The sequence below is a fragment of the Melozone crissalis genome, unplaced genomic scaffold (assembly GCF_028551555.1).
Source record: "Melozone crissalis strain CALT ecotype California unplaced genomic scaffold, PUWL_Pcris_2 ptg000029l_1, whole genome shotgun sequence".
NCBI classification, from domain to species: domain Eukaryota; kingdom Metazoa; phylum Chordata; class Aves; order Passeriformes; family Passerellidae; genus Melozone; species Melozone crissalis.
Genome location: NW_026535807.1, coordinates 630183 through 657526, shown reverse-complemented (window position 1 = coordinate 657526; position 27344 = coordinate 630183). Strand labels below are relative to the sequence as shown.

The 27344-nt window shown below is 48.4% G+C and overlaps 1 protein-coding gene across 3 annotated transcripts; it reads right to left on the bottom strand.

The window, feature by feature from the left end:
• Positions 1–110: 110 nt before the first annotated feature.
• On the bottom strand, positions 111–27156 carry RAD18 (RAD18 E3 ubiquitin protein ligase). 3 transcript variants are annotated; one of them, XM_054280804.1, is made up of 13 exons: positions 27071–27156; positions 26888–26969; positions 24897–24958; positions 23902–23972; positions 19024–19352; positions 17735–17834; positions 15535–15719; positions 14034–14110; positions 13280–13340; positions 10908–11042; positions 7731–7881; positions 2636–2698; positions 111–308 (listed from the first exon to the last, which is right to left on the bottom strand). In XM_054280804.1, the coding sequence occupies exons 1-13, from the start codon at positions 27128–27130 to the stop codon at positions 203–205; spliced, it is 1482 nt and encodes a 493-aa protein (XP_054136779.1). In that variant the 5' UTR covers positions 27131–27156; the 3' UTR covers positions 111–202. The 3 variants fall into 3 exon arrangements, with proteins under 3 accessions (XP_054136779.1, XP_054136781.1, XP_054136780.1); XM_054280806.1 differs by having other exon boundaries at positions 111–305; XM_054280805.1 differs by having other exon boundaries at positions 7731–7878.
• Positions 27157–27344: the final 188 nt, after the last annotated feature.

Genomic DNA, 27344 nt, shown 5'->3' with positions numbered 1-27344 from the left:
GTCAGGCTCCGGCAGGCTCTGGACTCTGTGCCCAAGCTCACCCACCAATGGCCCAGGGCTGCGGGCACGCCCCCAGCCTGGCGATGAAGGCAGCTGGAACGGCAGCGATGTGGAAATACAGCATTTTACTGAGCACCCAGACACTCAGGGGACGGGAGGAGCCAGGAGGGGTTCCCAGGCTGAGCTGGGCTTGCCTGCAGCACTAGCTCCTCTTCCTCTTGCCCCGGGGCAGCGCCCCGCCGTCCTCATCCTCGGGGGCGCGCGGCCGCCGCAGCTTCCTCCTGCTCCCTGCCAGAGCCACGGAGCTGCTGTGGGAGAGAACACAGGGACACGGGGTGTGCACGGGCCCAACAGCACACACTGCACACTGCTGCTGTGGGAGAGAACACAGGGACACGGGGTGTGCACGGGCCCAACAGCACACACTGCACACTGCTGCTGTGGGAGAGAACACAGGGACACAGGGTGTGCACGGGCCCAACAGCACACACTGCACAGAGCTGCTGTGGGAGAGAACACAGGGACACGGGGTGTGCACGGGCCCCAACAGCACACACTGCACAGAGCTGCTGTGGGAGAGAACACAGGGACACAGGGTGTGCACACACTGCTGCTGTGCACAGAGCTGCTGTGGGAGAGAACACAGGGACACGGGGTGTGCACGGGCCCAACATCACACACTGCACACTGCTGCTGTGGGAGAGAACACAGGGACACAGGGTGTGCACGGGCCCAACATCACACACTGCTGCTGTGGGAGAGAACACAGGGACACAGGGTGTGCACGGGCCCAACATCACACACTGCTGCTGTGGGAGAGAACACAGGGACACGGGGTGTGCACGGGCCCAACAGCACACACTGCACACTGCTGCTGTGGGAGAGAACACAGGGACACGGGGTGTGCACGGGCCCAACAGCACACACTGCACACTGCTGCTGTGGGAGAGAACACAGGGACACGGGGTGTGCACGGCCCCAACAGCACACACTGCTGCTGTGCACAGTGCACGGAGCTGCTGTGGGAGAGAACACAGGGACACGGGGTGTGCACGGGCCCAACATCACACACTGCTGCTGTGCACAGCACACAGATGCTGCACACCTACGTGCTACAGGTGACGGGGAACCAGGGCATGGTTGGGTGGGAAGGGACCTTAAAGATCATCTCGTTCCACCCTGCCATGGGCAGGGACACCTTCCGCTACCCCAGGGTGCTCCAAGCCCTGTCCAGCCTGGCTTGAACACTTCCAGGGATGGGGAGAGAAATATTTCTCTGCCTTCTCATTTGAGGAAGGTGACAGCACCACAAATCATCCCATAGCCCCAGAGCCTGCTGGAACAGGGTCATCACAATGCCTCTCCTTCTGTCCCCAGAGACCAGCCTGGAACCCAAGGAACAGCAGCAACCTCCCAGATTCCTTGTCCTTAACTGAGGACAACCCCTGGCACTGACAAAACCATAGGGATGTTCTATCAGAGAAGGCAGTTTGGGGCACAGCCACCTGGAAGCAGGATGAGAGGTTGGTCAACGTTACCCCCAAAGGAGGGCTTGGGGCCTGCAGCCTTTTCAGGCACTCTCCTCATTTATGGACAAAGTATTTGCCACAGAAAACTCAACAACTGTTTTATTTTTAGTCACAGTTAATTTTAAATAAAAAATTCTTAAACTAGCTGTATGTAAATGAAGCAGCTGATTGCCGTCATTCAGCCTTGGAGCTTAAAATTCCACATAGTGTTGACATGAAAGATGCCACTAATCTGTCAACAGCTTTTTCTAATTAAACATTCCTTTTAAGTGCACTCTGTTTTATACCATCTGCTAGGCTGAATCCATCCTGCAGGGACTATTCATTTGTCTTAAAGTGGGAATTCACAACTGAAAATAACAATGGACAACTCCGAGATGCTCAATCCACATCTGCTGCCTGCCACCAGATACACACTAAGACACAGCAGGAACAAGCTGTGTTTCAGAGCTGCACCACGATGGAAATGGCTCTCCTGCATCCCTGGGAGCCCAGCCATGGCCAGGCTGGTCTGTGGGAACCCCAGCAGGCAGATCCAGCTGGGTTTGGTGCTGGCACTGAACCCAGAGCACCAAGGGGCCTCATGGACCCACGGCCCTCTCCAGCTCCCCCCAGCCCCCTCACATGGCTTTTCACATGGGAAACACAAACATGATTCAGACCTGCAGACACTGAGATTTTAACAACCAAGAAGTGCTCTTCTAACCTCAAACAGAAGTAAATCAAAACAGATGCTCAATTCCAGTGTGTTCAACTTGTCAGCCTCACCTACAGCTCTGTCAACAATGGAATTTTCAAATGTAATAGAAGATCAGATTTCATTTTCCATAACAAAGCAGTCTCCTCTTCTTTTTTTTTAATTAAAATATATAGTTATATATCCCTTAGAATAAAGATATTCAATTGGGCATCTGTGGATTCTTGGAGGACCCAGGAATCATTTCTCAAGGATCCACGTACACTGACCAAACTGTGCTTCCCAGAACTGTGGGGATTCTTCAAGAATCTGACCTTCCTAAGGCATTTGCTTCTCCAGGATTCCACCAACTGCAAGCTACAGACCTAAACCCATGCCAAGGACTTCAGCTCTTGGATCTTCCACTCACCTGTCAGAGGACGCTGAACACGTCTCAGACCCTTCCGTATCTGCCAGAATGTCCGAATTGGTGCTGAAGGGGAAAATAAAATGAAAGGAAATTATTTCAGCAACACCTGCAGCAACACAGGGCTCCACTTGGCAACGGAGCAGAACCCCTGGAGTTCAACCAACCCCTCCAGTGAGAGACCAACCCCTCCAGTACCAACAGCAATGGGAAATAACACCGACCTACAGCACAGTCCAGAAGCTTCTGTCTCACTTCATTTTCAGTTATCCCTGGGGTCTCATTATCATTATTTAACACACAAGACAGTTCTACGTTTATGTATTTTAGGTGGTAACTACACCACCTCTGTATTCTCAGGCACCAGAAAGTTTCTTTGGAGAGGATCTGCAAGACGTCTTGGGGGGAAAAGTGTACCTTCTTTTTTTTCAAGTCTCTCTTAAATAAATCAGTGTGACATAAAATTTCTGTAAGACAGCAGGATTTTTTCACCCTTTGCCATTTTGTCTCCCCTGTGAAGTGAGAGTCCTCAGCTGTCACTGTGGCGATAACTACAGAACCAACAGGAATTTGGCTGGACAAACAACACCAGGTTAGAGTAACCTCCAACACATGCACATTCAGTCACACAGATAAAAAGGAAAAAGATACCAAAAATGGATGGGAAACGTTTTGAAAGTCAACTTTGTTTTTACTCTCAGAATTAGAAGCCCATCAAAAGCTCATTTTCGGTGCACGAAGTGGATGCCCAGGGAATGAGTTATCATCATATTTCCAAACCCCACTCTGATGTTCCAGTTGCATTTTAAAAAAGAACTGGGGAGGACACAGGGCTATTTGTGTGCTTTTAGTCCCCCAAAATAGAAAAAGAACAGGTTTGAGGCCCGAACATGATGTACTTCCCTGCCTTGAAAACTGCAGCATTTATCACCCGCCGCGTTTGTCACCGCAAAACAATAAAACCACAGAAGTCTGGCTAACGTTCAAACCAGTAATGTGCGTTCAGAATTCACATGTGCAATCCATGGTCTGGGCCTACCAAACCGTTTTAAAACCAAGTACAAAACGTCCTGGAGCGAGTTCCACCTTTGGCCTACGCATGGAGCCATGCAGGGGCCCTTGACGCCACAGCCACGGGTCCCCAGAGAAGCCAATTAACTCCCACGCGCTAATTGCGGTGAGAGGCTGAGGAGCTGCAGGAGCTGTGCAAAGCGGGCTCTGAACTCCCAGCTGGAGCCAACAGCCCTGTGCTCCAGGATCCCTCCCAGCATCCCCCGGCCCCACGCCAGCCACTCGGCGAGGCAGCAGCTCCCCGCACCCCGCTCTGCAGACACCAACCGCAGTCACTGAGCCCAGGCACGGCTGGCTCTGGGGCTCAGGCAATCACACACCTTTCTGGCACGTGCCAGGGGACAGACGTGCTCGAAAATTTAAAAAAATATCCTCAAATATGCCACGGTTGAAAAACAATTATCAAAAACCACTGTCAACTAAACAAAAGCCACTTTGACCACCAACCGAATTTGTATTTTAAATTAACTTTTTCTTTCCCTGAAGAAAACTCCTCCCTCTTCTTAGCATCAAATGATTAGTCCTTAAACTGAAGATTATGAATGAAATAAGAGAAACAGCCACCTCATTGTGAGGGGTTTTCTCCTATAAATTTTAGCTCAGAGAGGCCAAAGAGATCACAGAATTTAGAATTTTTGTTAATTTCTCCAGTGTTTTCTGCCTTTTCAATGTTTCAGAGGTATCTATTTACATTGCATCCAGGCACAGCAAAACATCCCTTCAGACTTCATTCAGTCTCCAATTCAAGACAAATTCCCACAACAGGTCTTCTGTCCTTTCCTTAAGTGAAGGTCACTAATCTCTCCCACAATTTTACAGATCATTTCCAGATGAGTCCATTTTTACAGCCAAAACGATTAAAGTTTTTCATGTGAACTGCTCAAGATGCAGCCAGCACCCTGTGGCAGGGTGATCCTGCACTTATTCATGCCTCCATGTTGGGAAAATGCATCTCCAGTGATTCAGGCAATTGTCCCACTCCATATTCCTGCAGGATTGGTTCCCCTGATCCCCTACAGTCACCCAAGAGTCAACTCTTCCTTTCTTGACCACCAGTTGGGTTTGACTTCCACCACCCCCCCCCTTACATTTAGGATAAACACACCACCCTAAAATAGAGAGAAAAAAGCTGATGTAAGTGTGAATGACATGTCTTGCTCTAAAACTGAGAGGAGCAAACAGTCCTTTGAATTGGTTTATTTTAAGGCAGATTAGGTTCCTCCTCGGCCTCGCGTGAGCAGCCAGCACCCTCCCATCCGTCCATCCATCCTCCCATCCGTCCATCCATCCATCCTCCCATCCATCCATCCATCCATGTGCCCTGGCCCAGGCTCCAGGCATGTTCTCCCTCAGTGCTGGCACAAGAGATGAGCTTCAGCCCATCTCATTTACCAATGTCATTTGGAGGTGAATGCCCAGGAGTGAGGGCAAGCAGCTTTCCCCCTCGTGCAATCCTGCCTGCACCTTGTCCCCCTGCAAGGAACGGGATGAGCTCGCTGCTGGAGCAGCCAGGCACCGTGCCATGTGCAAGATGAGCTGGGCAGCACAGCATCTTCCACGGCTTTCCAGAACCTCCTCTTCAGCCCACGTGCCTGTGGATCCATGCTCCTGTCCCTGGCTTTCCAGAACCTCCTCTTCAGCCCACGTGCCCGTGCTTCGTGCTCCTGTCCCTGGAGAGGCCTGCCAGCCTTGGCTTTGCCCAGGCCCCCATGGAGGGCTCTTGTCCGCACCACACCCTGCACAGGTTCCACCACCTTGCTGTTTTCCTTGACTCTCTCCAGGCTTCCTCAGCTTTCCATGGCCCGCTCTGCAGCCCGAGAAGATACCTCTGAGGCTGTTCCTTGGGAAAAGGGAAAGATCTGCTGCATCTTCCTGAACTGCTTCCCTCAGGAGTGCGGCAGCAGTGGGATGTGGTGGCTGAAGCACCAGGAGCGCTCCCTACCACAACTCCTGCTCCCAGGGCTCAGAGATGTCCCCAGCCCAGGGCTCCTAACCAGGGACTGATGTCCTCCTGCACACAGCCTGTATGTGAGAGCTTCCACCACACACATCAGAGGCCACCAGCTGGCCCCATCTGACAACCTCAGGACTTGCCACCAGGCCTCACAGCTCCTGCCATTTGTTACAGCTCAAAGTTTTGGGAAGAAAAGTATGAATCAACAGCATAGCAGAAAAGTATCATCATCCTTTCACAATGAACCCGTATCTGAGGCCAAAACTCACAGATCAAACACTGTGATACAAATCATCGCTGAGCCAAAGCAGTGCAAGATTTATTAAGTAAAAAAGTCCTGAAGATCTATAAAAGGCAATTATTGCACTGATCAACACATTTTCATACACTTCTCTCATCTGACAGCGATGGCCAGGGCGCAGGACAGCGCTGCCTCCAAGCTCAGGCTGAGGCAGCTGCCCAGAAGAGCTCACACAGCATTTCCAAGCCCTCCATCCTGCCAGCCTTGCCAACCCATGCCACCCATTTCAGAGGGTGCTGCCATCCAGTGCACTCCCATTTCTACCTTTTCTCCTGATGAACTAAAGCCCATATTATGTAAAGCACATAAATCCAAGGATAGTGACCTGCTAAACCCAGAGCTCGGATCCTGATCAATGGCTCCTGAACTCACTGCCAAAAAGGCCCATTTATTGCAAATGGGGCCCCTTCCTTGGGCACGAACCCCTCCTGGCAGACACTGCAGGCTCTGGCTATTCCAACAGCATGGGGATTTATTCAGGCTGTGGACACAGCACTTTCCCACCAGGATTTCAAAATTCTGACTGTGTTTTAGCACCTCAGACACGGCCAGTGCTGGGTTTTGTCTGCTGCTCAGGTCTCACTCTGGTCATCAAGAACCGACACTTGTGTTGAACACAGTTTTAAGAAAAAATAATTTGCTTAAAGAACTGCGTAATATCCCCATTATATAAATCACTTATAATGGAATATTTCCTTTACATAGCTCATTAACTGGCTTATCATTGTTCCTCCTAATTTATTTTCTGATTTTCCTATTGTTTAAGCAGTTGTGTAAAATCTGGCTTCAGTCCCAGAAAGTCAAGGAATTCCACAGGACCATTCATATGGAGCACTGCAGTCCTGTGGAAGCCCTGTGCAACCGTCATTGGAAAAATGACCCTTTGAAAGCCATGGCTGCGTTTGGGTGCTTATCTGTAACACACAGTTTGCTCTCTGGGTGGGACCATCAATCTCCCTAGAGCACCAGCGTGTCTGGGGCACTGCTACAGCCTCCACTCCAGGCCTGGATCCTTTCTCCAGCAGGAGTAAAATTCTCATTTCTTCATTCTAGCACAGACCTTTGAATAGTATCAGTTCATCAGTGATCAGTGTACAATGGATGAATTTCTAACCTTGACCAACCATTAGCAAGTATTGACATGAAACTGAAAAGGGACAAACCTTATGAAGGAGAAAACAGAAGAATCACTGATTTCTTTGCAGCATCTTTTTGCAGAACAAACACTTCAACTCCGACTTGTGGATTGTTCTATTACATTCTATATGCTACTCAACATTTTCATTTTGTTTTAATTCATCAATACAACAGCCCTCCATTTAGAAGTGCCCTCCTTGCAGGAATACAGCATGCAGATTTGGAATTCCAAATATATTTCCAGTTTTGACATTTTAATGTAAAAAAACATTTACTCTTGGCAAAGGATACCCTCTCGTTATCAGAAAAACACAAGCCTCAGAAACCCATTACTTGAAACAATACCACAATACTACTAAAACCATCAACATCTAAATCATTCTTGTTTGGTCTCTGCTGGATTTATTTCACTACAATTAACAAAATCCCAGCCCCATGGTGAGACAGTGATAAAGTGACGGCATTACAAAGGATTAAGTGCTCCTACATGTACTTGAGCTCCATTCCTGAAGCGAGGGAAGCCCAGGAACGGGTGCAGAAGGAACTGTGAGCCCAGGCAGCGCCTCTCCTGTGAGCTCCCGGCAGGGCCACAGCCCTGCCCCAGCACACAGCAGCAGCAGGGCTGCCCCACTGACCTGCATGTTGAGCCAGAGGACAGGGAGAACTCGGGAGAGGATGATCTCTGCCATTGCCTCGAGCCACGAGATTCATTTCTTCGGCCATCAGGAATTTCTGATTGGAGTGCTTGGGCTTTTCCAGCTGTGGGATCCTCTTCCCCAGGTTCTACTAAGTGGAAAGACATAGATGAGAATGAATGATAATGCAAAATACTATTGTTGAGAATTCTGCAGCCTAGAGACAAGATTTTCAAGAAAAAATTAAGTTATAAACATTTAAATACCAACATCTCATTCCCACAAACTTATTTTCCAAAACTGACAGTTTCAAAGGTTGAATTTCTTTTCATGCATATTTAAAAAAAGAAACCAACCAAGAACTCCCTGAGAACCAGAAATGTTTCACTGTTGAGTTTCAAACACAAGGAGAGAAATAAAGGGTGAGGATGTGTTACACATTTCATAAGATGGAACTTAATTTCAGAAATTAGCAAGCACTTCATAAGTGCTGTTGGCTGCTTGTGCTTCAGCCCCTACATCAGACAGCTTGAGCTCTAAGTTCTACAGACCAAGTTAACAGGCTTATTTTCAGCTGTGATTTACTTCCTTATGCAGCTCAGACAAGGTCAGTGCACTGACATTTCCATTTCAACGGGAAAAATCATTTCTAGGCAACACAACAGGCAAAAATTGAAAACCCTTCCGCTGGTTTTTGTGTCAAGTGCTTTGTTCAATGAAAAGATGAACAGTTCTCTGAACAGAGACCTTCTGCCCCTCCAAAGAGAAAACAGATACAGGTTAAAAATTCTGGTACAGACCCATCTCAGTGCTAACTGATTGTGGCAGTCACAGACACTCCTGGCCCCACCCCAGGGCCCAAGCCACGCTCCTGCTCAAACCACGCCGACTTCTCTGCCCCTCCAGCAATGGCTGGGACAGAAATGGCCAAGCAGAACTTTAATTAGAGTGTGGAGGGGCTTCACAGTCTTTGGATTCAGCTCAGCTTGCCCTTTCTCTCCTGCTAACAGGCATAATTAAATATCAGGGGCATATTTTTGTCTGCTGAAAACAACCAGCAGATCCCAGTGAGTCGGTTGTCCAACTAATGAAACACAACTCTGAAATTAGCAGGGTAAAAATAGCAAAGGCCTGTGCAATAATGCAGCTCAGCACAGTTAATATTTATTGAATCAAATTATTTAGCACCAATATATATCAAATCCTTATGGCGCCTTCCCCTCAGACAAAGCACAGCCCCGTGTTTAAAAGTTATAAAGACTGGGAAACATATTTTAAACTTAAAGATGAAAAGCAAGATGACGTAAATCAGGAACAGATGATTAAAATGTCACCACAAACAGAGTGAGGTTAAATTACATCAACCAATAGCACAGGAGAGGCAATGGGAGAGATGGAGGAGGAAATTAAAATAAACGAACAAACCAACAAAACCCCAACCAAACCAAAGATCTCTTTCAATTCTGTACAATTCCACCACTTCCATGAGAGCGCAAAGCAAGTGGGTGAGGAATGCAGACAAAGCCTTGGCTCTACCAGCTTACCATCAGGCCATTACTGCCTTCTTCCTTGCCCATGCTGTAATTCCCAGTTTAATACAAAGGCAATTGCTGTTACAAGGAACCAAGAGCAAACAGGCCTTAGGCATCTGTTCCCTCCCCTGTAAATCACCTTTTTGCTTTTTCAGTTGTTTATAAACAGTCATCTGAGAGGAGATGTTCTGCATAAAACTGAAATTCCAAGGATTTTTGGAAGCTCAGAGAACAAAGTGTAATGGAAATTGTGCAGGTTTGCCAGAACCAAATGAGGTGCTGCCACATTCTGAACATGATGCAGAATGATACATCTGATTCAAGTTATTTTCTACCTGATCACTCTTTTGGAACAACTCCACGGTTTTACATCAGCTCTTCTCAGAGCCTGCAGGACAGCACACACAGAACAGCTCACACAGGAGAAACCCCAAAATCCACAGCAGCCCATCCCTCCCTTCCAGAGCTGGAAATCAAGGCTGTGACCCACTATTCAATAACACATTGCCTCTTCCTCTGCTATAGAAGAGGAAGAGCTTAAAATCTTTTATTTATTTATACGGAATCTTTGAGATTCCTTTAACTTTTACCCTTCACGCAGAACAGATCATGCACTGCTCCAAGGTCTGCAGGAAACAATAAGGATAAAATTCGTACTATTATACTGTTCTCTTCATTTCTTTTCATTCTGCAGAGCTGTGCTGGAAGAGCCAGCACTGGAGAGAGGCCCAGCTGCAGCCAGCTCAAGAGCACAGGGATCTGTGACAGCTGGGGCAAACGACGCTGCCGTGTTTTCCTGAGCGTTCCGACAGCAGCACGTCCCACCGCGGCCAGCGGGCTCTCCAGAACTCAGTCTCAGAACAGAAATCCCCAAGTTCCATCAGGCTGAGGAATGCTCTCGTAGAGCCCACCTCCAAAGGCAGCTGCTCCCTGCCCAAGCAGCAGGAAGCACAGGGCAGAGGGAGCAGAGGCTCCGCAGGCAGCGCGGCCAGGGCACAGCCCGGGGCTGGCTGGGCTGGGGAGGATGCAGAACCAGCAGGCTGCTCCTTCCTCCCAGCCAGGGACAGCTGCAGCCATCCCTCCCACCTCCCCCTGGCCTCCAGGCTACACACACACACCACAGCAACTCACAGAGGGGCAACATCCCGCGTGAACGGCCGAAAACCAGCCCAAGCACTTTACTGCTTCAGCCTCAGGACAGAAATTCCTGAGCCCAATCCCCACAAACGCTTCTGCAGCTCCCTGTCACCAACCCCCTCTCACAGTAAAGATCCTGGAAGGCTGAAAGGCAGCAAGCAGCACCCATCCTCACCTCCATTCCAGAGTGAGGCCACCCTCAGCACCTGCAGCAAAGCTGAGCCAGAACCTGACACCCCCTTTCAGCCCACTGCAACGCGCCCCAGATAAAGCACATCCACACCCAACACGCAGAAACCAAACTCATGCATTTATTAGGGGTCATGCCTATGTTCCACACTAAAATCAACAGCATAAATCACTTTAGGGTCTGTTTAATCTTTATGCTGGTTGGGCTTTTTTTCCCTTGAAGGGTCTAGAAGAACAACAACAGATGAAAGACCATTTCTTTGGGAATCCAGCACCTCTTAGTGTGGTCCAAGAGGGGACAATATGAAATGTGACTGACCTGCAGCTGCTGGCAGCTCTTTGACAGCAATTTCCTCTTTGTTTTGAGCACTTTCTGCTTTCCTCTCACCCACTTTCTTCCACCGTTTATTTACTTGATCCACCAGGAACTTGAATTCACTTCTGTGTTTGTTTCCTGAAAGGTACAGAGCATCAGTGAGCACCCCCATAGGACTAAGGTATGGCACAGACACTGCAAGGATGTGAACAGAAATGGACACCAAAAACCGAATTAAAAGCATTTTTGTTACGGCAGAGGAAAACCAACCCAGCACTGTGATATGTCCCACATTCTATTAAGGATCCAAATCTGTGTCTGAGCTGTTACAGAGCTGCCCACAGCCCAGAGCACAGCACAGATGAGCACTTCAGGCTCTGTGTCATGCCCATCACCCTGCTGGGATTCAGATCCTTTAAGTAAGTTAATAATCCAAATACTCTCTGCACTTTCAATCACGTTTTAAGCACTCCTCTGGTGCTCAGCCAAAGCAATGGAATTGTTTAAGCTTGGTAGTGCAAATGCTTTACTGAGAGGCTGGGAAAACGCTCGGTGCCCTCAGCAGGATGCTGTGGGTCAGCTCAGCCTGGCCAGCAGGGAGGGACCCACAGCCAGGTGTGCCCCAGGGAACAGGGACAGGAGAGGGAACGGCTCAGGCTGGGCGGGGCCAGGCTGGACATCAGCAGGAACTGCTCCTCAGAAAGGACCGTCAAGCACTGTGCCACCTCCCTGAGGAGCCCGCTCCAATGGCTGAGCACCCTGCCAGGGAAGAAATGCTTTGATGTATTCCATTGCAAAACATCAAGTTCTGCCCCACAGAAGGAAACGGATTTGACACAGACTCCCTTTCCCTGAGTAGCTGAAAACACCACATAAGGCCAAAAATTCTGTTAATAAAAAGCAAGTTCTGTCCCAGATGTCGCGTCTGAGTTGCTGCACTCTCATTACGGAATTCCTCTGGCACTTCAGTTTTTCCAGCATCACTATCTTTTGTTGTGCTGGCTCATGGCAGAACTACAAAGCTTTCTGAAAAGAAATGTCCTGGCACACAGGCAGTGCTCAGCTACACTGTAAATCACTGTGGTGCTGAAACCACACCCCAAGCACATCCCACCAAACTGCAGCAACGTAAACCAGCCCCAGACACAACGACAAATATTTAAACACGAGACAAAGCAGCAGACCGCCAAAGAACATGGCAAATGAGAAGATTTAGAAGCAGAAAAGGCAACTAAATAATTTTTTTTTTCACAGATGTATCCCCTTTCCTGTAGGCTTTTTAACTCTTTCAATAGAGACCACAAAAAAAAGCAGAGTGGGCTGAGGGTGTCCCTGAGTCCTGTGGGGCAGAAGGAAATTACAGTGGCTCTGAGCGCCAGGCAGAGCTCCCATCCTCAGGTTCATCAAGCCACAGTACTAACTGCTATTTCATAAACAGCAAAAAAATGCCAGCAGTTCAATGTGCAAATTGCCAAGAGCCCGGGGAAATGCAAAGAAGCAGAAAAAAAGCGTTTTCTCCCAAACAGTTTGTTCTGCCTTTCCCCAAGGCTGTTCACAGCCCCAGTGTGTTTTTTCATATGGAAAAGCAGAACAAAAATATATTTGAGGGTTTTTATTCAGAATTTACACCAGAGTTCATTTATTCATTCAGCTGGGAATTAGGGTCTGGAGGGTCTGGAGTGCAAATGCTGTAAAATAAGAGGAAAAAAAAAAAGCTTCATTGTGTAATAAAGCTTTTTAAAGCTTTAAAGTCCATCTGTTTTACAGTGAAATAATGGCATTTGATAAGAATTCTTTCATCACAAACTGTTTTTGAATTTTAACACACAGTTCTTTTTTCATGCTTATGATTTCTTCCTTATTATGAGAAATAATTACCTGACACCACTTACCACTTGCCTCTTTGGTCAGTATTTTTTATTAATTTTAAAACCATACCTTCCTCTTTTTCCTATTTTTTTTAATTTCTCAATTTTCAGTTAACTTGCTTGAGACTATGAAGATCTCCAAGTGATTACTCTTGTAGCCATACACTTTTAGCAATCTAAACTCAATCAAATACCTGTCTTTGAAAAATTAAGACAGTATTTAATATATTTTGTTCTAAATGTGTACAACAGGCCGAGCAGATGAAGCCAGGAGCAGGAAGGCCTTTCAGAGCAGCTCTGCTGCAGAGGGCTCCCAGTGACCACACAGCTGCACATCCCACACCCTGCTCTGCTGTTTCCATGGCCAGCAAACACGGCAGCACGCTAAGAAAGAACAAAGTGCATAAATAGAGAAGCCTTTGGAGGCAATCAGTGTGTGTATTTCAGCTCAAAGGAAAAGAAGGTCGATTTAAAAGCAAAATGAGGTGAAATTTGCATGTTACTTACGATATTCAGTGTGGATCTCATCTATTTCTTCCTCTGTCTGGTCCTTTGTGAAGGTCAAGCTCTACAGAAATCACACAAATGTTTTTAGCATAAATAAAAATATATTAAAGCTGCAGACTTTGAAATTACAGACTTGAAACTGGAAGAAGCAACTGTTTGTTTTCCCCCCCAGCTTTCAGTACCTCATCACATTAATCCACATTTCCAGAACATGTCCACAGTGTCCTGCCCTGCTTCCACCGAGTCACCAGGACCAAACAGCCCACGAACACTCAGCATATTGTATAAATAGAAAATATTCCTACCACTGTGCAACAAACAGGCTTCAGAAGTCACCAAAGTCTCAGATGTCATGGGAAGAGAACAGGCGCCCTTGCTGATACGGAAGCATGGAATTTGCTAGCTAAATCCTAGAGAATTCTAGGAAGCAAAATATTCCCCACACTGCCATGAAGGGTCAAAATCTTCCAGCATGGCCAATTCTTGAGTTAAGGAGAACTTAACTCAAGAATTTTTACTGCAGTCAAAAATTGCTCCTACTTAAAGGGTTTGGGCATAAAGCTCAGCAGTGCACCCAGCACTGCCCACGACAAACGTGTGGTGTGAGAAAATCAGGTTCACTAGAGGATGCTGAATGCGAATTCCAATATGCAAGCTGGGAATTCCCACAATAAAGCACAGGCAGACACTCCCAGTGCCCTCTCTGCAGTTTCTGCTGGCCACCCCTCTGTGAGAACCAAGAGCAGTCACTTACATTTTCACCAGGTTTATTACACTCTAGCTGAACCCGAATCTTCTCATTCTTTTCCAGCTCTTTCACAACCTCTGCAACTGTTTGGAAATACAAGAAAGGGATCGCTGAAACAGGAGCTGGGTAATAAAAAGCTGTAACAGCACAGATGAAACTACCCTGCATTTAAAACACAAACAGCATTAGCCCTCTGAGAGGGAAAGCTCAGACTCCAATCCCAGGCAAACGTGCTGTCTTTCCACATCCCACCAAACCTCCCTCCTGCACACAACAGTGCTCGGGGCACACAGGAGATTTTTCATTTTACACTGGATGTTTCAATGGAACACACAATAACTGCATCTACTGTTTATGTTACTTTGTCCCCCAAACCACCTTCCAGGGCAACAGAACCATGTGCAGACTCGAGGGGAAAGCTCACAGAGGAATTACAACCAACTTCACCAATTGTCAGACGCATCCAAAGCCTATAAACAACATAACTGTAACATTTAACTGGAGCCACAGCTATGCAGAACCCTGCACAGTTTACTTTGACATTTACTTCTACAAGTCTCTTTCTGCATTTCATCATCTCCACAGAACTGCCAAGCAGCTGTGGGCAGTTATTAAGACAAACACTTCACCACACAGTGAAGCAGGCAGAACAAAAGCTCATTAAGCTGTGAAAGAATAAAACCTGCTCCAAACTGGTTTAAGCACACTCCAGGAATTTGGCACCTGGGCTTCCTCAGAAGCTCAGCTATTGGTGCTCCACAGCGACCTCAGGCTCCCTGCCACCACCCAAAGTGCACGTCTGCATCTTAAGTGTGGCTTTAATAATTCACCCTTTGTGCACAGGCTCTGGACACAGGAGGGGTTTGGCATTCCCGGGCACAGGCTCTGGACACAGGAGGGGTTTGGCATTCCTGGGCACAGGCTCTGGACACAGGAGGGGTTTGGCATTCCCGGGCACAGGCTCTGGACACAGGAGGGGTTTGGCATTACAGGGCACAGGCTCTGGACACAGGAGGGGTTTGGCATTCCCGGGCACAGGCTCTGGACACAGGAGGGGTTTGGGCACAGGCTCTGGACACAGGAGGGGTTTGGCATTCCCGGGCACAGGCTCTGGACACAGGAGGGGTTTGGCATTCCCGGGCACAGGCTCTGGACACAGGAGGGGTTTGGCATTCCTGGGCACAGGCTCTGGACACAGGAGGGGTTTGGCATTCCTGGGCACAGCAGCTGCAGTGCACACCCCACACCCAGCACTGTCCCTGCCCTCTGGGTGAGTAGGCAGAGGCTGGGTGCCACTCCACCCACCAGCAGCACTGAGTGTGGGCTCAGCCTGAGTACCCCAGCAGGCTAAAGCAGCATTCTGCACTGATCTGATTTACCAAGATAAATCCTTCCAGCTCCACATCTCCAGCAGTCACACCTGTGCTAAGCCTGCCCCGAGCCAGCAGAAGGGGACATGCAGAGATGGTCTGGGATGGCAGCAGCCTCCCCGCAGCCTGTCACTCACCAGATTTGGGGTTCAGGGAATCACACTGGGCGTTGTACATGTGCACAAACTCCTGGTGCCTCTTGATGAGCTGCTGGCGGCTCCCAGAGGTGGACAGACCGTGCTCCTTGAGCTTCTTCCTCAGATCCCGGTCCGACAGCAGGTTATAAACAACCTTGGACATCAGCTTCCTTTTGTGGTCAGAACTGCCACAGGAAAACAAGAGACACTATTGAATTAATACTCCGAGGAAAAACAAGCTATTTACAATTACTTAAGGGTACTTCACCCACTCAGGGTAACGTACACATGAAAGAACATACACATTGGGTTTTCCACCCCAGTGCTGGCCATGGCTCACTTGAGTCAGCTGGAGAAATATTAAAAGTATTAAAACATCAAGCCAAAACTCAAATTAGGAGATTTTTCAGCTTTCTGGAAAAATGTCTTTGAGAAAAATAGTCATGTACCTGAAGGCAGCAGTTCCCAGCTAACAGAAGGGTAGTCTGGTGATACAGAGACACTAAAGATAAGTGACAGTGCTCCCAGAGGAATAACAGCTAAATCCAACATTTACTGCTTTCCACTGCTTTCTGTCAGGACTCAACATTCCTGGCACAGCTGGGGAAAACATCTTAATTACAGGAAACTGCCAGAGAAAATTCAAGTCCTAGCACAACTTTTGTCACCTAAAATTAGCAGAACATTTCCTCCTGTCAAATTAGCTCAGGCTGCCCTACACCTCCTGGTGAGATACTCTCAAACCAGGAGAAACAAAGGGGCCAAAACCCATCTGCAGCCTTACTCATCTTCTGCAACTGCAGTAATTCATAGAGGAACAGCATTTAATTAGACATTTTTCCTTCTGCAGCAAAATAAAGCTCAGCTGCATTACTCTGGATTAGAGAGCAGTAAACAGCTTTCCACTGTGAAAATGATAGATTTATTTGAAAACTATTCAGCACTTTCAACTTATCACATTGAAAATTTCAAGGTTAAAAAAAAAAGACTTACACAAAAACTGTCAATAATTCATTTACTCTCATCCAGCCATGTAGCACGGCTGGTAAACAGAAGATGGATTACCACAATACACTCTTCAGGGAAGCTTTTTTCAGATTCTTTTGGGAAATATAAAAAATTTCACTGAATAATTAAAGTAAATCTTTTGAAAGTCCTACAGAAGCTTGGTGTGTATTCCAGCTCACCAGCAGCATGACCTAGAGCGTGCTGGCAGCTTTCCAGCAGCCAGCCACAGGAAAACACCTGACAGCAGGTTTAAACCCCGATGTTGGTTGGGTTTCCCCACGCTTGAGAAGCACAGTGTTCCCTGTTGGAATTAGCCCCGTGGAGCTCTGGGGGTGAATGAGCAGCTCTGCTGGAACTGCTCGGTGTTACCACAGCCTGGGCCAGAACAAATGGAAATTAGATGTAACATCAGATTTCAATACCCATTTACCATTTTTTTCATCTTGAAAGTCCTTTAGCTTACAGACTGCACTCTAAGCATGACTGGACAAAACAAGAGCTTTAACATAAAATTACTTTCTAATTCAAGTTTCAGTGGAATTGGGAAAACAAGCATTGAAGTACAAATCCTCCCAGTCCTTCAATCTGATCAGTCAGAAATAACAACAGCCTAAATTTCTGCTGTAAGTAAAACAAACTGAAACTCCACTTCTGATGTGAATGTGGTGACCGTGACCAATGCTGGGGCAGGGGCACAAAGCCAAAGGAATGCATTAATCTTATGGAAATCGAGATCTTCAGGAAACCTCAACAGCCCCACAGAGAGGAAAGAAAGGTGCAATTTTTATTCTTTAACTTGACAGCTATTGAAGAAAATGTCTCTTGGCACACCTGAACCGAAGGAAGCAATTCCTCCACCAAATGAAAAATGGGAATCAGTGTTATCTGAAGGGAATTTTAATGCCAGGGAGCAGAAAGGTGACAAGAACAACGCACAGACTAAGCTCTCCCCGTGATGAATTTCTTAAAGCATTGGCCACTGTTTTCTTGCCACTAAAAGCCAAAGAGTAATTGAGCTGGCAATCCCCACTCTCTCTCAAGGGGGCACAATCCCCACAGTGATTTCAGAGTGCTGCACAGAGCAGGGAAGCCAGAAACAAACACAAGGCACCCCTGTGACACCCCAGCAGCACACAGCTCCAGTCCAGCAGGGCTCAAACCAGCATTTGGAGCCCTCAGAGCTGCTCCTCACCTGCGCAGGCTGTCCTTCTTCTCCCCTCTGGTCAAGCAGCTGTCCAGATGTTTGTTTATATATTGCTCCAGAATAGCAACCTCACAAACAGGGCATTCCACTGAAAGCAAGGGAGAAGGTATTTACTGGTGTGGATGTAACAGCAAAGAGTGAACGTTTTCCTCTAAAACAAAAGCACATCAGTCCTGAGCTGTTCCTGTACTGGAAGGTACATCTGAGTTCTCAGAACAGGAACAAACAGCACTAAACCCTCTCACTCCAAGTGTTTCACAAATACTGCCTGACCAACTACTTGGCATTTGTGGAAATAATTTCCATGTGGTGCGTGCTTAAACATTCAAGCAGATCATAGAATGGGAAGCTAGTGAAAGTTTTAATTGCTCAAAAATAAACAAGCAGTAAAATTTCACGCGGGTTTTAACTTGTCAACACAAGCAGGTCTGATGTAAAACCACGACAGGTTTCCTGTGTCTCCTTTCCTGGCTACGGTACCTCTTCCAGCAGGATCCATCCAGCTAATGAATACACATGAACTTCAGAGTTCCAGATGAATAAATCATTACACAAAACAACAGCTAAATTTGAACTAATAAGAACCAGGGGTGTACTCCTACATGGTGTTTTGTTTTAATTTAGACTTTTAGCTAGGTCAATAGGATGGCTGCCAGCACATCAGAACTAAGAGGATTCTGCCACTTTATTGTGGTTGATTAGTATAAATGAGCTTTTTCATGCTTCAAAGTAAATTCACTTTAGCTCTCTAGAATTACAAAGAATAAAGCAGATGACTCTTTTGGAGAGTGTGGAAATAAAAACATTAACAGAACTGCTGCCATGCTCATTTTGAGTTCCGGCTCACCCCTCAAATAACAAACACATTATAAAATAACCTGCTCAAGGATACAAGAGCAGAATAAATGCCAGTGTCTGTCTAGTCATTAGGGGGAAGGAGAAGAGAAATTACTTCATTTTTACTAAGACTGTTGCACAACTATTGTTTTTCCGTGTTGTTTCTCAAAGCAAAGGAATCCATAAGCACTGAATTCCATTTAACTCCTTGGCAGCAGCTCAAGCTTTTTGTGAAGAACACACTTGGAGCAGAGCTGTCCCACACGAGCAGCGATGCGAAGGCAGCACGGGCCAGTTAAAGGGGAAGGAGCTGGACGTGCCAGCAGAGAGCAGAACCACAGGAGAAATGGGATGAGTGCCACGTGCTGAGGGCCCTCTGACACAGACAGCGGCCACACGAGGGGGAGAGAGCAGGACACAGCAGAAATCAAACACCTCACCTTTCTTGTCTCCTTTGAGCACAGATGTAGAAGGCTTTTCATGGCTTTGGGTGCACTCAGGAATCTCTTGTGCAATCGCTTTGCTGTCTGTAGCACCAAGCTCTGCAGAGGTGCTGTGTAGGTCATGGTGCTCCTCAGTTTTGCAACTCTTGTGAGCAGTCCACGGCAGGCCCCCTGCCTTGGTGGAGGCGCAGACTCGGTCCTTGCTCCAGGAGCTGTCCATGGCCGGCGCCTCCCCAGCCCCGGGCTGAGAACCAGGGCTCTGGAGGCTGCGGGCTGGGGGGGACGGAGCCGGGGGCGCTTCCAACACCAACCGCAGCAGCCGCTGCCTAGGAGCACCAGAGAGAGCACACAGCCAGCACCCGCACGCGTGAGGAACCTGCAATCCTGTTTGCCAGCACACAGCCAGCACCCGCACGCGTGAGGAACCTGCAATCCTGCTTGCCAGCACCCGCACGCGTGAGGAACCTGCAATCCTGCTTGCCAGCACACAGCCAGCACCCGCACGCGTGAGGAACCTGCAATCCTGTTTGCCAGCACACAGCCAGCACCCGCACGCGTGAGGAACCTGCAATCCTGCTTGCCAGCACCCGCACGCGTGAGGAACCTGCAATCCTGTTTGCCAGCACACAGCCAGCACCCGCACGCGTGAGGAACCTGCAATCCTGCTTGCCAGCACCCGCACGCGTGAGGAACCTGCAATCCTGTTTGCCAGCACACAGCCAGCACCCGCACGCGTGAGGAACCTGCAATCCTGTTTGCCAGCACACAGCCAGCACCCGCACGCGTGAGGAACCTGCAATCCTGCTTGCCAGCACACAGCCAGCACCCGCACGCGTGAGGAACCTGCAATCCTGCTTGCCAGCACCCGCACGCGTGAGGAACCTGCAATCCTGTTTGCCAGCACACAGCCAGCACCCGCACGCGTGAGGAACCTGCAATCCTGCTTGCCAGCACACGCTGTCCTCTGGCTGTGAAAATGCTGGGACTGAGGGCAAGAGAGCAGGGAGCAGTCCCACACTGGCTTCTCCCACAATGTGGTTTTTGGGCCCATGGGCAGCTGGGTGATGACATCTCACAGCCCCACACCCCAGGGACAGAAGAGCCAGGGCACAGCAGACACCCCTGGCACAGCCCCGGGCTCTCTGACAGAACATTGTCACCTGCCCCCTTCCCTCAGCACCAGAGTGAAGCACTCAGATTTCTCACTAATCACAGAAACTCTGACAGGTGTGATTGGAGAGATTCGGACAAGCATGACTCAACTAGAAGCTCATCCATCACTCAGCAAGCCCAGAGAAAGCACACGGTGATGGAAGGGTCCAGCCTCTGCCAGCTCACCTGGGAGCGGATCCTATGGCAAACATCAGTTCAAAAATCTCTGCATATTGTGTATGGTCTCAGCATCATCTGTGAACAGTCATCTGTGATGACTGTTAAGTCAAAAACTTAACAGACTGCTAGGAGCTCTGAGCTGACAGAATTTTACCTTCCTGGCACAAAGCAGTAACTGCAGCGCAGCTGACAATGCTCAGTTTATGAGCAGAGCAGTGTCCTTCCCTTTAAAGGCTGAGCAATGAATCAAGCAGGTATGAGAACAGGCACTACCCAAACCCTCCTGCCAGACCCTCAGTCACTGAGCTAGGGCAGGGAGGTAAAAAACACCTGTTTAACTAAAGATGGATGGTTTCTAAACATCCTCCTCACCAGCATCCTCCCTCTGCTTCAACAACAGCATAAACAGCTTCCCACTTTTTTCCTTCAGATTTGTAACACCCACAAAAACTAAGTGTCCTTCATCAGGCCCCTGGTTCCCATTTTACAGTCTGTTTACTTCTCTCTTGCTGAAGCAGCAATGAAGCAGAGTTGTTGGGAATCTAAGGCTTCCACATAAATAAATTCCAAGGAAGAGACAGAGCTGTGAATCTTCCTAGGAAGAACTCACACAGAACAGTCCCAACTGCACTAAAAGCAATGTATCTCCTTGAAATTCCTGCTGCATTCCTGCTCAATCACTGTATCAGCAACGACAGCACCTGCTCCCTCCAGCACCCAGAGTCGATGTGTTTATTCCTCTGACTCACTACCTGTCGAGTAACCCTGACTAGGAAACAGAGATAAACTTGACAGTAAAAACAATTTTCTTCCCTATGTAAGAAGAAAACCAGAGATTCTTTCCAGCAAACACTCCTACTTTTCTATTTAACAAGGTGATGCAGAAACTGACAAATTTTCTCAAAATGATCTGTTTAGTAGAGGGCAATGAAATCAATTCTTTACACTTCACACAAAACTTCACCTGTTATGATTAAAGATAGCAGCCTCACTGCAACCGATAAGAGAAGTCTTCATTAAGGTCAGCTCGTGCAAATACTGCTCCTCATCTTTCTCTCCTGGCCCGGCCAGAGCCATGAATTCTGCCCCAGAGCACGGACAGGTGAGGGAACAGCAAAGTGCTGATGGCAATGCCCCCAAGCTCCTGCCCTGCTGGGAGGGAGGGCACTCACAGGGCACTGCCCAGCCACAGGCACAGCACCTGCCCAGCCTGCTCCTCTCCCGGCACACACAAACACCCACGGCCACAGGGAGGCACAGGACAGCCCCACTTCCACCGGGAGCCCACCCTGGCACAGGGGGGAGCTGCACTGCCACACATCCCCACACCATCCTGCACACACCCAATGGTGAGCAGGGCACAGACGGGAGCAGAGCTGGGTCTGGCTGGGACGATTCCCATTCCCTGCAAACACCCCACACCATCCTGCACACACCTAACGGTGAGCAGGGCACAGACGGGAGCAGAGCTGGGTCTGGCTGGGACGATTCCCATTCCCTGCAAACACCCCACACCATCCTGCACACACCTAACGGTGAGCAGGGCACAGACGGGAGCAGAGCTGGGTCTGGCTGGGACGATTCCCATTCCCTGCAAACACCCCACACCATCCTGCACACACCCAATGGTGAGCAGGGCACAGACGGGAGCAGAGCTGGGTCTGGCTGGGACGATTCCCATTCCCTGCTAACAACCCATCCAGGGTGCAGACACCTAACGGTGAGCAGAGCACAAAAGGGACCAGTGCTCAGTCTGGCTGGAATGACTCCCATTCCCTGCACCTCTGACCTTGGAGCACAGCTTTCACTCTGCTAAGTGCCACCAACATTACCATTTTCTTCCCCTCCAGGCCTGACTTAAGAAATGGGTTTGCACTTTGTGAAATGCTGAGAAGATTTAAGGCCTAATTTTCATAAACGTCAAACTACCCAAGGCTCAAAGTCCAGTTAGAACATACCTGATCTTTCAAACATGCTGAGCCCTTCAACCCCTGGACTGTGGACTTGTTTTTGGGGACAGCCAAGGGGAGACAAAGCAGATGGAGAAGGGGGGGGGACAGATCTGTCCTGTTCCAACACCAGCAGGACAGAGAGCAGTGCTGCTCTGACTGAGTGATGCTGTGCCCTGGGACATCTCCAGACAAGCCGTGTCCCCTCAGCTCAGGGCACCTGGGGACAGACCCAGCCCAGGCGCCAAGCCCTGGACACCACACTGACCACTGCCCACGCTGCCCCAGGGGTCTGACCCACCACAGCAGCCAGCAGGGAGCCCTTCCCACCCAGCCCCTGCTCTGCTTCCCTCCAGCCAGCCCACCCATCAGCTTCATGTGAGAAATTGATTGAACTCCAAGTCACAAAAGGAAAGGTTATTGAACCACTCTCACTGGTAAGATTTATACTGGTCCATTAAAGCAGTCCAAAAAAAAATTAATATTTAGGATTCAATATCATAATGGATCCAAGTCAGCACTACTTGTTCCCCACAAAATTAGACATTAACAAAAAAATAGTAATCCATTTATCACTAGGGAGCACCAGAATTCAAGCTGAAACAGGAGAACTGTAGGATTTAAATTACTCAAATAAATCAATTAAATCCAGTAGTGGTCATATAGGAGATTAGATCTATCTACATTCTACGATCTTCATCAGAGAAAAATTCTCTCATGAAACAAAGCCATCAACTGAACTATGCTTCTTGTCACTTACGAAGCCAAGAGTCTCATTGACTTCCAGCTCCAAGTTAATTCCAGAGAAAAAGATGAAAGTGCATTTGTCTCGTACAGAGACAGGAACGCCCACAGAATTCCCAGCAAATCACTGAGTAGCTTCTCATCAAAAGAAAACAGATAATACCAGGAATTTCATGTATCTACTGATGTATCATCGGTGATACATGTTGTGATACTGTTGTGATATTTTACCAAGTCATATTTATTCTGTTGTTCCTGTCTTTTAAAGGGATGTGAAGCTCAAAAATGAATTTATAACAAACAGAAAAGTAGCTAAGAAATCAAGCTGAAAGCACGGCACTCCATTACTTTCCTTACCAAAGAAAACTCGCGTTTTTAGTCTCTCAATACCTACATTTTTTCTAGTCAGTGACTTCACCAAAAGAATGCTCTTGCAAGGTGACCATAACCGCTGGACAAAATCCTTCTATTCAGAATCTCCTCTGCACACATAGGAAGGATCCTGAAGAAAATCTTTACTGCCACCATTTCCCCCAGAGAATCCTGACTTATCTCTTGACTTCCAACCTATTGGCAGGGACTGTAACTTCCAGAGCAGCTAACCAGAAACAGAACGAAATAAGCCTGTAAAACCTTCACATCACTCGAGTGTGCAGTACCCTTCAGCCAGAACACTGCAGGATTTTCCCAAAGCGTGAGCATTCATCCTGGACAGCGCTTCTGTGGCACCACAATTGTTTTGCTCAGCTCTCACACCACCAGCTGTCTCCAGGGCTGGAGCCTGGTCACACACAGCCACACCTTGCCAGCTGCCAAGCCAGAGAGAGCAGCTATAAAATTACATCCATACCTTGCAGAGTTAAAGCTCTTCACTAGATCATCTAAAATCCGGTTGTTTTTCAGGTCAGATTCTGAGACTGCCTGTAAAAGAAAGAAAAGGCAAAAAAAAAAAAAAAACCAAAGCAAACCTAAACAAACAAACAAACCTTAAAATGCAGGGAAAGCGGCAAGTGCCCACAAAATGTTCAAGTGATCAATAACTCACTTCTTGGCTCCATGCCTCAACTACCCCCACTCAAGTGCTACAGAATTAAGATGCTTAAAGGGTAAACACCTCTTCCCCAAAAATATCTCATATTAAAATAACTGCCTGAGAACTTCAGACTGGGATATTAAGGTAACAGGTAAAAACAAAGCATAAAGCTAAAGAAAAAAAGCCCAGTGTGCTCAGGCTCCCACAATGGTTTACTGCAGCAGAGGTCTAATAATTTTGAAAACCAAACCAAAATATCCTCTGAAGGTGGTAAGAACCTTAAGCAACAAAGCATGAAAACTGATGAAGGGAAATATTAATCTTCTGATTATGGAATGAAGATATTAATTATGAGATGCCTTTGTGCTTCAATTCATTCTTTTTAAACAATTCCTGATTTTTACCTTATTGCAACTCTCTATGTTCTTCTTTTAAACAAAGCTTGTATTATTTTTTTTTAATTTTTAATGTGAGATGAAATGGAGCCACTCACACACAGAAAATACAGCACTTATGCTTCAGCACCGCTGGTTTAAATGATGGAGTACGTTAACAAATCAACACTAAATGTTTTGTGACAGATTGTACACACAGCCCTGAGCCAAGCCCTAGGCCTGATGCTCCATCCCCTTCTGCCTGCCCTGACAGAGAAGCACCTCTGGAACAGGAGAATTCCAGATGCAAGAGCACCACACTTTGCCCATGCAATCAGAATTGATTATTTGGTGTGGTCCAAAGGGAAAAGCTCCTGAGATTTGCCAAAAGATAAGAAATAAACTGAGGGGAAAAAACCAAACCAAAACCACACTTACCACACAGCATGTTGGACACTGGGTTTTGTAGGACAAAGACTTGCGGATACAAAGGGAACAATCTGGAAAAAGGAAACACATCATTTTAAACATTTTTCCAAATGCAGTTCCACATCCTTGCTTGTATTTCCTTGTACAATACCTGCAAGCTATTCCACAATACACAAATACTGAAAACACACCATTTTTACATGGAATTGAGATTATCATTGTTGCAAAACAATCTGTATTTTATGCAAACATGTTTCAACATCAAATACCAGCTCCTCCACCTAAAGCTGATGTTTGTTGCCTTTTGCTCCCCAGTGCAAGAAACCCTTCAGCAGTGGTTGCACTGCTCACCCCCTCACCATGCTGGGTTTTGACCTGACTAATGCTGATCCCTTTCACCTTCCTGCATAGCCCCAGACAAATTCACAATCCCCTCTTTTCCCCAGGCTCTTCTGCCCCTTTCCACAACAATAACAACTTGTTGTTGAAAGAAGAGGCTAAAAGGGAGGGGAGACAGCACTGAAATGCTGAGACAGCCTAACGCCACCTCCCCATGCCACAGACGGGGCGGTGAAACACGCCCCACTGTCACAGCAAATTTCTGCGTTTGTTACACTTTGTCCGTTTCTCCGTGAGCTTTCACGGCCACCTCAGGATTTTAAAAGTCTCATCATTCTCCAGGAAAACATTCCCTCACTGGATCATCATGGCTCAGAGTCTCAGCACTAGCTCCTGAAAGAGATCTGTATTGCATTCACCCTCTGGGACTGCACCGGAAAACAGCAGAAGCATTCATTAATCTCAGAATGGTTTGGGTTGGGAGGGACCTTAAAGCTCATTTCATCCCACCCCCTGCCATGGGCAGGGACACTTTCCACTAGACCAGCTTGCTCCAAGCCAAATCCAGCCTGCTCCAATGCACCAATTAACACTTAAAACCACAAATCCATCTAAACGCTCAATAATTACTACATACATAGTAAGACGTGAAATATGGTGAGAAACCCATAAAGAAACAAACTTTAACTGTAGGAATAGGAATGAAGTGGCAGATCCAGGCTGCCAGCCCCAGACCCCATGGGCCAGGCCCACGCATGCACCGACTGCTGCTCGGAGCCACTGTGCCCCAGGCAGGCTGCACCACCAGCAAGTAAGAGAATTGCCAGGTTTGTGGCTCCCCACACTGGCTTCAATGGTGACAGCTTTGCCAAGCTAAACTAAACTTCACTGCCAAACTACAGCGTCTCCCTTCACGGAAGGAAGTGCTACAGTTTCTGAACCAAACAATCACAAACATTTATTTTAACGTGAGAAAAGGCAAGGTACTTCCCCCCTAATCTGGCTTCAGCAAAGCACTTGGGGCCAGGTTCCAGCAGATATCTCCCAGGGCAGACAGAGCAGCATGGAAAATTTGAGCTCTTAATACTCTGCACATAGAGCTTTGCATTTGTACCACCCTCCAGATGTTAAGAAAGATATTTAAATGCAGAATGCCAGATGTCACACGTTTGTATTACTGCAGGAACTACACAAGGGAAGGTTGCGGCTGTTTCCATCTTGCAAAGCTCCTCCCAGCTTCCATGGCAGAGAGAATCACAGAACCCCGAAACGGTTTGGGTGGAAAGGGACCCAGTGCCACCCCTGCCATGGCAGGGACACCTCCCACTGCCCCAGGTGCTCCAGCCCCAGTGTCCAGCCTGGCCTTGGGCACTGCCAGGGATCCAGGGGCAGCCCCGGCTGCTCTGGGCACCTGTGCCAGGGCTGCCCACCCTCCCTGCCAGGGAAGCTTCTTCTGGATCTCTCATCGAACCCTGTGCTCTGTCCGTGGGGAGCCATTCCCCCTCGCGCCGGTGCTCCGGGCCCTTGTAGCTTCTCTCCGCGTTTGCTGCAGGCTCCAGCGCCTTCTGTCTGCCCGGCGGAACAATCCCCGCTCCCGGCCTCTCCCCGCACACAGACAGACACACAGACAGACACAGCCCGGCCGCCCCGCCCGCACTCACAGCTGTGCGAGCACTGCGGGATGATCACGGCGATGCTGAAGTAGTCGAAGCAAATCCCGCAGCGCAGCAAGTCATCCACGGCCTGCAACGAGAGCGGCGTGAGCGGGCCGGGCTGGGCGCGGCAGGCCCGGCAGCGCGGGGCGAGCGGCACCGCCCGGGGCCCGGCCCGGGACCCACACGCACCTTGAGCGGGGCCAGGCCGGGCGGCCAGGCCGGCTCCAGCGGCGGCATCGCCAGCGCCATCGCTGCCGCCCCACGGCCCCGCTCCGCCAGCGGGCCCCGCGCACCCCGCGCGCTTCCGGCCGCGCTTCCGGCAGTGCCGGGAACCGACGGGAACTACGGGGATGGGGAACGGGGATGGGAGCGGGAACCACCGGGAACCGCCGGGAACCGCCGGGAACGGGGATGGGAGCGGGAACCGCCGGGAACGGGGATGGGAACCACCGGGAACCGCCGG